Source organism: Camarhynchus parvulus, chromosome 2 (genome assembly GCF_901933205.1).
Source record: "Camarhynchus parvulus chromosome 2, STF_HiC, whole genome shotgun sequence".
Classification (NCBI taxonomy): domain Eukaryota; kingdom Metazoa; phylum Chordata; class Aves; order Passeriformes; family Thraupidae; genus Camarhynchus; species Camarhynchus parvulus.
Genome location: NC_044572.1, coordinates 18,791,422 through 18,803,742, shown reverse-complemented (window position 1 = coordinate 18,803,742; position 12,321 = coordinate 18,791,422). Strand labels below are relative to the sequence as shown.

At 36.2% G+C, this 12,321-nt stretch overlaps 1 protein-coding gene across 10 annotated transcripts in view; it reads left to right on the top strand.

Moving 5' to 3' along the window:
- The window catches only part of MLLT10 (MLLT10 histone lysine methyltransferase DOT1L cofactor), a 135,950-nt gene that overhangs the window by 55,946 nt on the left and 67,683 nt on the right, over positions 1–12,321 (top strand). For 9 of the 10 annotated variants that reach the window (XM_030966989.1, XM_030966965.1, XM_030966971.1 and 6 more), the window contains 2 exons: positions 136–229; positions 2,183–2,278. In XM_030966989.1, coding sequence (XP_030822849.1) covers positions 136–229; positions 2,183–2,278 — 190 coding nt within the window. The remainder of the gene's footprint in view (positions 1–135; positions 230–2,182; positions 2,279–12,321) is intronic. The other variant, XM_030966942.1, reaches the window with a different exon arrangement.

Below are 12,321 nucleotides of genomic sequence, written 5' to 3'. Positions count from 1 at the left end.
ATGCCACTGGAAGTTATTTGTGTGGAAATCTCTTACTAATTGCAGATATAAGGAACCATATGTTATCAGCTGTGATATTGTGGTACAAACTGGTGTAAAATGGCTTTCCTTGAATGTTGTCTGGTTTATTTTTAGTGCACAGTTTGCAGGACTTCTTTGTGAAGAGGAAGGCAGTGGTGCAGATAACGTCCAATACTGCGGCTACTGTAGATACCATTTTAATAAACTGGTATGTATTTATTAAATTCTATAAATAAATGTTACTGACTTATTTTTTATTCTGAGTTGCCATTAGCATTAGAAATAATATTTTCATGTAGTTCAAAAAGTAGGTTGTATTTCATTAAAACAATGTTTTAATCACAGTTACAGAAGTGCTAGCTGGAAATGTTTTTATAAGTGGTTACTTTATAGACGTGTGGGTTTTCCCCCTCTGCCAGAAATAGCATGCACATTTAGTGGGTTTTTTTCATTGAGTTCCTGGAATGTTTTCTTTTGCTGTTTGTTTAGGTGCCTTCTAGGAATTCAGTCCATTTTGGAATAAACTAGAAAATATTACTTCTAGAGAATAAAGAAGGACTCCATATTTTTCTGCTTCTATTACTCTTCTGCCCAACCTCTTTTGTTCTGTCTCTCACTGTGTAGCCAGTGATCATTCCTTTCTTGTAGGTTCTCTGAAGTACAACCTTAAGGAAGTGACTTGAGGTTTGATTTTAAAAAAACAAACAAGAAAAGAAAAACATTGAAATTTCTCAGTTAATGCAGTAGGTTTTGGATCAGACCTCTGGAGTCTTTCCATTTTACTTTTTAATAGTTTGACAGTTCCAGATATCTGTTTCTATGTACATGTGTGAGTGTGTGGACTTGAGGAGCCTACTGATGTTTAAGAAATGTTATTTATTAATACTAAAATATGCAGACTTATGTTCAAATACGCTTGTAAGTATAGTTTAACGTGCAGATTACTTTTCACTGCTAAAAAAGTTGAATACTTGGTGTGACTTTTAGGTTGCAGTGGGGTAAAAACACAGGACCAGTCAACAATTTAGTTTCTAGAAGATTAACTTGGTGAGGTTAGTTTTGTGCTTTTGTGAATACTGATGAATTTGCTTCATAATGAAGATAAATCAGGGCTTTCTAGGCCCTTACTAAGCTAAGATTTTTTTTTTTTTTACTATTTCGAGCTAAGTATTTACAAAAAGGGTGAAAACGGTCTCTTATTTAGTGGCAAAGGCAAACCTTTACACTGTTATGCCTTTGATTTGAATGTAACAGTGCTGCTATGATTGAGAACAGGTATGTTTATTTAAAGTTTTATGATAAAGACATAACTCTATATTTGACATACAATTAGTTAGCTTTCCATTACAAAGCTATAGTGGTAAGAACAGTAAAGACTGGCAAGTTTGTTTTAAGTGTTTCAATTTTTATTTAGGATTGTTGTGACTGTTAATGCCTGGTAAATACAGGTGCTTAGTATTTACTGCTGAAGATGGTGAGTGTTGTACATCTACTGTTCCACTGAAAACTGGTTGACAAAAGAGTGGCCTGAAGTGTCTTTAAATACTTCCTCAATTACAAGAAAACCAACATTTAGAACACTGGCCTAGCATAAAGTATTTGCAGTCCTGAACTAGGTTCTCAGACATTACAGAAATACAGGCAATTATATCTGCCACTTATAATCACAGACATGACTGTAGCTTTCTTTATCCTGGTTTTTAATCCATTTTAATGAAAATATACCAGACAGATTGCTTGAATAATAAGTAAATCATGAAGTCACCTTACAATGCATTTCAGGCATGTGTCAGGGCATTACTGTGGTTTCATGTGATACTCATTTGAGCAGCATCTTTTTTGTTTTATGTTATGAAAACTTGAAAATGTGTCTAGCATCTTTTAACCTTTAAAAAGTGGCATATTTCATTTCTCTGTGGAAAGCATATCTTGCAAATTTGTGGGAGGTGTAAAAGTTGATACAGGGACAGGCTTTTTTCTTGGTATATATTCAGTAGTCTTGTGAATTTTAGTGTCAGTAATTAGTCAGCTTTCCAGTAACTGAAGCAGTGAAGTTTTTTTCCTCAAGCAATAAAGCATCTTGTCAGTGGAAATGCTTTATACTTTTTATTTATTCAAATGGTTCCTTTTCTCTGTCCATAAATATATTTTCTCTTTTTAGAAAAAGAGCAAACGGGGATCTAATAGGTCATATGATCAAAGTTTAAGTGATTCTTCCTCTCACTCTCAGGATAAACATCATGAGAAGGAGAAAAAAGTAAGTGGATTTGTCGTTGCTAATTATGTGGCACATCTGCTTAAAAGTAGCCCGTTCTGGTAAATTTAATTTTGGCTGAAAAGCGTGAAGAAAATCTTGTACTGAAGCCCTGAATAGTAAATAACACGTGATAAACCATAGGTACTGGCATCCAATTAGGAAACCTCTTCAGGTGCATTTGTACACGCACTTCTCTATTTCTGTTTGCATTCAGTTTTGTGATACTGAGACATATCCATTGGGAAGGCTGTTCCACGCAACTTACTTTGCTTTAATTTTCTGTTAGAGCTTTTCTTGTATCCCCTTTGTGACTACACAAAGAAAAAAACCAGCAGTAGACATTTTAGCAACTGTGTGGATAAACACATGCATCTAATTCCTTATGTTTCAACCTGTTATATCTTCCTCTCATCAAAGAACTGGCATCCCTTCTTGACACATTTTTCTGGTGCCAGTGGTCAAGCCCACTGTGCTGGCAAAATGCCTTCTTACTCACTTGGGAAATCTTGCTGTGAGGGTACAAAGAACATAACTGCTGCTTTCTAATGTTGCCATACTCTTTTAACGATCTGATTTTGCTTATTATTAAAAAATAAATTCAAATCTATGATGATTACTATTTTTAGGTTTTTATTACTGCTTCATTAACAGTTGTCTGTAGGAAATTTGTCATCTAAATTCAACAGAGGGGGATAACAGACACAATAATGCAAATATGCTTTGGCACTTTTTTTAGGCCTCTAAAAATACATACAAACTGCTCACTAGCACACGTGCCTGTACAAATAGCTTAATAGGATTTTGTGTGAATGTGGGTAAACTTAGTTTTACATTATTAAAAATCATTACATAAAAATTGGAATCAAAGAATCTTTTGACCAAATGTTTATTATACAAAGGAACTCTATTTATAGAAACAGGAAATTGAATAGCAAATGTCAGTCTTTAGACTCTTAGTCTCCTTAATATTTGATTTGGATTTTAAGATCCCTTCAATTTTGGATGGATATTGATTGCCAGTTGTTCTTGGATAATCTTAGAAAAAATCTAATCTTTAGACTTGTTTAATGGTGTATGTGAATCATTCTGTCTTTATCTGGTAATGCAGAAAAGAGTGTGCATTGTGATGCAGTTGTACCTCTAAATCTAAATTTAGGGCTAAAATAATAAAAGTATGGGGTTTTGGCAGGGCTTCTTTTTTCTTAGTAACATATTGGTAGAATAACCAATTTTGAATGACACATTACAGAATTAGCTGCATGATAAACCCTTATTAATATTTGCCATATTTTTTCTTAGTTTTTCACTACTATCATATTTTAGGTCATGTTTTATCAAAGTACTTGCATGGATTTTTACTCACATTGACAAAACTTGTAAGTTGGTGGGTTTGTGGTTTTTCTTTTATTTTGGGTTTTACTTTTTGTTTTTCTTAAATGAATTTGACTGAAGATACTATGCTTCCCAGGTAATACCTGTGTAATCTACAGGGTACACTTGGAGGGACTTTCAAACTGAGTGTGTTCAGTCAATGGTGTCAGCTATTTTTTCAGCTTATGCTGTGTATTTGATAAACTGTATTAAATATCTTGGAGGAGTAGGGCAGTTTTTTAAGGTGACTTTCCTTATTTCCTCTTCTGTAAATCACATGAGAATCTAGGTTTTTGTCATATGATAGGAAATATTTATATCTTTCGCAGATACGGTAGTGTTTGTGTGGCATCCAAATCCCTCTCAAGACCACTGTAGTTTCTGCTGTATCTTTCATCTTCATTCTTTGGAAATTTGGATAATCTGATCTGTAGGCATCATTAAAGCTTTCTGTTTTGCCAAGCAGTAGCTGTATGAGTTGTGGTTTGGAACCACTTTTCTTGCTAAGACCTCAAAAGCTATCCATTTGTGCATGTGAGACATTACACTGCAGTAAGAAGCAGTTGGTCTGAAAATGTTAATATAAGTAACTGTCATTTTTACAAACAGGCTCAGCTGAAAGCCTGTGCTTCCCTTCCATAGTGTATTTAGTCTCTTCTGGGCATGCTGCCAACAAAATTGGTAACTAATATGTAAGGGTATAATAATAAAAAAAACCTGAGCAATTCTAACCAAACCTTAGGTATGATTTAATTTTCATGACGATGTTGAAGCTACAGAATAAATAGCTTCATTATATTCTGATTACTACTGCCTAAGCATTGTTAGTTTCTGTGGCAGAGATGCTATTTAGAAATGATTTAGTGATGAGGCTGTGTCCCTTCTAAAGACACAACCTCATCCTTCAAAAGAGGATTGGTAGTATGTCACTTGACATTCAGTTATAATATCCCTTTTCTTCAGGGCCCAGGTACTTACTCAGGCTTTCTTAGGCCACCATAAGGCTGTGGAAGAATGCCTTGCTTTAATGTTACTGGCAGTCTTATATTTGGAGGGACTAAAGAAGGAACTAAACATATCTGGAATTGACCTTTGTATAATGAAAGTATTTTTTTTGCCACTAACATGAAAATTAGGCAACATTACTAGCTTTATATGTTTATGACTTCTGAAAAATGTGAATATATTATGTAGTAATTAACTACTGTATAGCCGCTGAATTACTCAGGTGCCTTTTCTACTAGAAGTGCTTTGGTCTGAGCTGAGCAGGAAGAGAGAATTTAAAACTCTGCTGTAGTGGCTCATATAATGTAAATTAAACAAAAATGGGCCCATGACTGAAGACTGCAGATGTCTAAGAAGTGATTGAAGAGGCAAAAAGCATAAGATAGTAACAAAGGGCCTCTTGTCACTATCACAGAAGTTGGAGAGCATCAGAGGAGAACCTAAAATGCAGGAGCCAGGATAAGTGTCCTAAATACTGAGCTACTAATGTGCTGTGGGCATCTTTTTGCTGCTTGTGTTGTTCTTAAAGAAACATTACAGCTTTTCTGATTCTGTGGGTGGAAACTCGAACACCTCAGACGAGGTTGTGGCAGTGTGTCACACTTGCTGTGTTCCACTGTAGCTGGGAGTTTGGCTGTTAGGCCCTTGGGAAGGGAAGATTTAAACCATGTCTCTGCATTGAAAGTTCCCATAGGCTTGTGTGCAGGTTTGGAACTGGGTTTGGAACTGCCCAGACTTTGCCAGTGTGCTGTGCAGGAGCCCGTGCTCGTGTGTCAGGGCAGTGACTTTCATTTGGGAGAAAGGTGCTCGATGCTTTTTAATGGCTTTAATGCCCTGTGTGAGCTGTTGCAAGGCTCGTTGTAAACGCTCACATCCAGTGTTCCCAGGGCATTTCCTCACTGTCTGCACAACTGACTGGGAAAAGGTAAAATGGAACTGCTATGCATCACAGAAGATTCTGTGGTAAAAGTAGGATCAGATTGCAGGTTTTTGGGTTACCATTCAGTGCATAAGCAGTAGTTTCTGTTTTCTCTTGAAAAACAACAACAACAAAAAATATTGTTTTAGTCCCAAGGAGTCACTTTATAGTGCTGTATAGAGTGTTTTAAAGATGATTCTAATTGTGTCATTCCTCTATGAATTGCCTCATTTCATAAACTAAATGATGCTACTTGAACATTGGGGGTTTTATGTAACTTTTTAGGGGACAAAAGCTCCAAACTCATCTCAGTAATGTAGTATCCTATTGCATTTTTATTAAATTTGTAAATTTTGTTAGTCAGTTTAATTTATTTGACTGTTTAATCCTTTCAACTGGTCTTGATGTCTGAAGCAAAATTCTAAGAATGTTAAAGATAACTAGAAGAAAAGTGGTTTGCAACCACTTTGAAATTATTTCAATTTTAGTATTTGAAGTAATACTAGATAAATATTATTTGAATAAGAACTGTGTGGTATAGATGCAAAGGGTGATGCACATCCCTGTTAATTTACTCCAAATTCTGTTCAGTCAGAGGGAAAGAAACATGCCTCTGAAACACCTCTAAAAGCTGATCAGTAAATATAAACCACATGCATTTCAGTGTATAGACACACTAATATCTATCTAAGATGCAGAACCCAGTTCATGTTTCCTAAAACTGAATTTCTGGGTTCCATGGGTTTGAAAAGAGAGATGTTTTCATCCTTCCGTCTTTACTGTTGTTGCCAGTGAAGAGTGTTTCTCTTTCTGGACACCTGTTCTGTATTGACTTTCATAGGAGTGTAGTCTTTTCTTTTTTAATACATCTCTTCATGTCAAATTCTGTTGGAAGTCTAACTGTCTGGGAATACTGACAGCATGTGGCTGTGTAAACAAAATTTCATTAGAAAGCTACTCTATCTGAGTATATTTAGTAATAGATATTTTTATCTGCAGGATTAAGAGGAAAGGTGACAGTCTGGTTTGACTTGTTGCTCACTAAAATTCTCTGTCAACTTGTGCAGTGTTCTGTGTATACAACTGTCATCCTGATAATCAACTGCATGACATTTACTGGAGCTGGCACCAGCACAGTGATCTCTTGTTGAGGTCAAGAAAAAATACTTAAGAATATAAGCTCATTTCAATTTATGTTTTCTTTTATTTTAGTAAGAGAAAAAGTAGGAACTTCTTGTCTCAATTCTCAAGATTATAATGGAATTACTGATTTGACTCCCTCATATTTTTTTACCCTACACTAACACATTATATATATTACTGAGAAAAGAGTAATGCTTTTAGTATACATTGGTACAGCAAACACCTCAGTAGCATTAAGCTTGTCAGCTGGGATTAGTTAATTATTACAAGATCAAAATAAAAAGCATACCACCTCAGGTATACCTAAAAACTAGTTTGCAAGATGTAGAATTTTGTAAGGCTGCTTACGTTACAACTGTCTTTTTTCCATCTCAAAGTACACATTTTAGTCTTTTACTGTGAAAGAAAATAAAACTCCTAGCCAGCAGCTCACCCTCACACAGCTACTTGCTCATTCTCCTCCCTTATGGGATGGGGGAGAGAATCGGAAGGGTAAAGGTGAAAAAACTTGTGGGTTGATGTAAAGACAGTTTAATAGGTAAAGCAGAAATTGTGCACGCAAGCAAAGCAAAACAAGGAATTCATTCACCACTTCCCGTGGGCAGGCAGGTGTTCAGGCATCCCCAGTACTGCAGGGCTCCATTAGTTGTAACTGTTACTTGGGAAGACAAATGCTATCCCTCTGAACATCCCACCTTTCTCTTCTTCCCTGATGTTTATATACTGAGTGTGATGTCCTATGGTGTGGGATATCTTTGGTCATTTAGGGTCAGCTTTCCTGGCTGTGTCCCTTCCCAGGTTCTGGTGCACCTCCAGCCCACACACTGGTGGGGTGAGAAGCAGAAAAGGCCTTGGCCCTGTATAAGGGCTGCTCAGCAAAAATGAAAACATTCCTTGTTTATCAACACTGTTTTCAGCACAAATCCAAAACACAGCCCCACACCAACTAGATGAAGTAAATTAACTCTATACCATTCAAAACCAGCATGATTTCAATTCTATAGCTGTTACTATGAGAGATGCAGAAGTATAAGGTGCTTTGAAATTTCTTTTTCTTGGTTTTGGATTCTGGATTTAATAGATTACTAGTACTTTGTAACAGTTTCTAGAAGGTGATGTTGATACTTTTTTATGAAGTTGTATATTTCACCCATACCCTATCTTGGGTTCTGGTAGACCGTATGCAGTTAAAGATGATCTATGATGTTAAGCTGACTGAGACAGGAAAATTGAATGGATTCTTTCTGTATGCCATTCTACTTGCCTATTTCATGATATGTATGTGACAGGTATCTTTAGGTTACCTTGCAGACAGTGGAGCATTTCACAGTATGTAACATAATACGTAATTAAAACTTGTAATTTTTATAGGAATGAATGAAGGTGAGCACTGGCAATACATAGTTGCATTGGTTTAGTTAATCTTGCACCATTTTTGAAGTTAGAAAGCGCTACTCAAGTGTTTGGCACTGCATATCCATTACTAACAATTAATACTAAACTACAGATAACAGAAGCAGTGTATTTTAGTGTTACATAGCAAAGGACTAGCTCATTCTGGATAAGTGTTGGTAGTCTTGCACCTCATAGAAGATTTGGATGGCATTTTTATTATTGATTCTTGAGTCTTTTTACCATTGACAGTTAAAATTATGACCATTACTCATTTAAGTGAGGCTTTTGAGTATTTAAGTAATTGAATTGAGAATGGTTCTTAAAAACAAGTGTTATGCTTAGAGCTGTATGTATAAGAATAATGCTGGCAGTAGTGTCCTACTTCTCCCTCTAAACTATCTCTTGCCTGTATCCTTTTATTACTGTGACTGCAGCAGCACTGCTGCTGCACTGTATTTTTCTGCTGTGGGTTCTACTGTTCAAAATGCTAGCTAGATGGATGCCTGTTAAAAAATAAGATACATTAAGATTTGAGTTTGAAACTTGGGGATTGTGGTCATCTTTCATTCTGCAGTTATTATTACGGTTATATTTCTAATAGCTACTAGTCCTACATTAGAGGCCAAGCAGATCTGGCCTCTTATTTGGGACGAGCAAGAACTAAGCACAGCTTTTCACTGGGGATGCTAGTTGTGATGTGACAGCTCAGGATTTACAGTGTTTAGTGACACAAAGTGCAGAAAATCTATAAATGACAAAAGAACTGATACGAGTACTTTGTGCTAATAGAGCATTCTGATACATTAACATTATTTGAGGACATCAAACAGCAGCTGAAAAATGAGGGATTTAGGCAATCAGATGATTTTGCTTAATTATCAATAAGAAAAGTAGATTTTAAAATGTTGTTGAGGTTTAAAAACTTGGAACAGCCAAAGGTAGCGGAGGATAAGGATTTCTGTAATAGAGAAGGCATAAAAATGCAGTAACTCAAGGTCAACCCAAGCAGTTTGGTTTTGAAGGAGTAAGCACTGGTGGTTGCTGATAGTGTGCATGTGTTTTAGGTCTTCCAAAAGAGAAGTTAGTCTCCTGTTCCCTGAACTCATGAGATCTTGCTTCTCTGTTCTGCATCTGTCTATGCCTGTTACTGTCCATCTTTCATGTTCTTCACGAAACTAATGTAGCTCACTAAAACAACAGAAGACTCTCCACTTGGTTTTTTTGTTGCTGCTGTTCAGCAGTTTGAGCAGGGCAAATGGGAGGTCTGACACTAAGCACTCTGAGAAAGGTGAGAGTGGGGTCAGAAAACCTTTTTCTTCTTTTGTAACAGTGAACTGTTAAATGCCCAACTTTGGAATGTATTTTAATCAAATAAACTCCTGTAGAAACCCCTTTCAAGAGGGCTATGCATTCCTGAGACAAAAATGAATTGCAAATAGGTGTAAATACAAATAGGTGTAAATATCATTTAACGAGTTAAATGATACTTCCATGTGGAAATGTTATGAATTATTAATGCCATTTAAAGGAAAAGCTGAACTCATTTATTTCTTCTGCATTAGAAGAAATTCTAGTTTGTTAGAAGTGAACTATTTATTGTTCACTTGTGTTATTCATTTTTTCCAAACACTGAAGTCCAAAGTTTGAAAAGATACAGTTTATGTCTCTTCTGCTGGTAACAGATCACAGCTAAAATGCATGCATCCTTAATTTGGTATTTTGATGAGAGGCTGGTCTTTTTCACTGGTCTGACAAATGTTTCTCTGAAAGTAAGTTAAAGAAAATGAATGAGCAGGTGTTGATCTTTAGAGTGATAAAACAAGTAAATGAGCTAAAAAAATGAAGAATTTGAACCAAAGTGTATTTGTGAAGTCATATTATGTAATAATTTTGTAGATTGAGTCTTTGTGGGAGAAACAGAAACAATCAGAATGTATTTCCTTCCCCTTCTTCATTCCGCTACCCCCTGCTCTACAAGGAAGCAATGCACATCGGGTGCTGTAGAATTCCAGAAATTTTGCACCATATTTATTATCTAGCAACATGTAGCTGTGGAGTTAAGATGGGATTACATAATTTTTTAGGTAAGAAACAAAAGCCAAAAAGTAGATCCCTGGTGAGAAATAAAGCTTTCTGATTAATCATGATGCCTGAACTCGAGGCATTCTGTATTGGTATTTAGCTGCACCATAAATCTGGGCTCTTCAATTTGTTCAGGACCAGCATTGTTACAGTGCTTACCCAAGGGCTGCATGGCAATCATGCCTTATTTTTTCTTACAGTAAGAAAGATTTCAGGAGCTGCCTGAATCTGGTCTTGTGAACCAAGATTAAAGTTCTCTTTGTCAATTTTGTTGTTGGCCCTTTATTTTGTCATATGTTCTTCCTTGGAATTGTGTCTTCTGCTGAATCTTGGTTTTACAGAATGTACAGATGGCATTTATCAGCTCTGCACAGGAGTTTAGAACATCTGAACTAAGTATATAAATGGGATATGTGTGTTCTGCCTGCCTTTAATGCTCCCTTAGCTTTCACTCACTGGCAATACTATTTTCAGTCCTTGTTAAGAGTAATTTCTCTCCTTTATTTTCCTTACAGTAAAGCTTGAAAAAGATTAGACATTTGATATCATTACATTCCTTAGAATGGGGGACTCTCATGTGGTTTTATGGATGGATGTTTATGTTGGTGAGGTGCTGCTACCTTTTTTTGGAGTATTTTAGGGCTGTGACTGAATAGAGACCTTACAAAAGTGAAGCATGCAGAGTTCTCCATTGGGACCTAACAGTTTGTTGGTTTTGTGGCAGTAGGGAAGATGGCTAGTTTGTGTGGCCTTTGAGACAGACTTGATTGAAAGCTGTCATATTTGTTAAATATTGTGGGAATTCATGTCCCTCTGTTAATCCTTTTTTGAATTCCAAACTGGATATTTCAGAACTCTTCTTAGAGTTTTTATGCATCTTTGTGGTAGAAGAGGGTGCAACTGCAAGAAGTCATTTTGTAGGAGCTGTGTCTCTTGAGCAGTCTCAGCAGCTTGTTGAAATTTTTATTCTTACCAGTGTAAAAGCTGAGCATTTCTTTCAGAGATTTTCCTGCACTGTTCTCCAGTTCTTTGATGTTGTATGCATTTGAAGTCAATTCACATTCAGAAGTAACGCTTCTCAACTTTCCTTGGGAAGAAAAAAGATTATAAAAGAAAAGGAAAAAATTGTGAGAGGAGATATAACCTAAAAGAAGGAGGAAATGTAGAGTTAAGGACAAGAAGATGTCTTGTGACTGAGATATTTGGATGCAGAAGGCCTTAGAATGGGTTACCCCTGCAGTGGCTTTCAGTGGAAAGCTGTAACCTTGGTAAGCCCTCATGGCAAACTTTGTCTTGGTGGTTTGGATCTGGGGGAGGAATTTGATGTGGTTGCTGATGCTTCACTTTACAGAAATCAGGTATATTCTTTCCAGACACTGAGTTGTTTATGCCCTTTTCCTTCCTGCTGTTCTTGTGTCCCTTGTCCTTCCTGACACCTCCTTATGTATAGGGACTGCTGTTGATTTCAGTGTGTTACAAAATGTAATTTGAAGTCCTCCTAAGTGTTCCTTTGGTCAGAATTTTATTGGTTTTTGCCTTTTAGATGAAATTAACATGGGAAGTAAAAGAACACTAGAAAAGTCAACAGAAAAAATTGTAAAACATGTTCATTTAAAAGTTTTCTTATTGTTTACTGTTATTGTTGTGAAGTTTCATCCTGAAGTGTATTAAAGTCATTGCCCCTTGGCTCCAAAATTATAAATAAAAAAAATTCTTTAGGATGATTTGAATTTCCCAGTAGAATGATAAAAGCCAAAGAAGCTCAGGCACTGGTTAGCCATTCCATAGCTTCCTTCTTGAAGCTTGTCTAGGGTTCAATGAAATTGTTACTCAAGTTTTTCTAAACACATCCACTGATGATGTAGTAAGTTTGGTAGCTTAGTACTGGTGAAAGTCTTTCATAAATCAGCAGAACCAAGGAATAACATGGCAGTCTTGGTGTAGATGCTTCTGTTTTTCCTTGATTCGTGCTTGCTTTTCTGTTAGTGTGTGTAGCACTTTGGGGATTGTTACATTTAAGATGTTATTGAAAAGACTGTGCAGTGCATTTGAATCTTTCCTCTCCACAGTAGTTTTTTTTCCTTTCTAATATGTTTTCCAGGTGCAAAAAGAGACAAACAATCTCTCA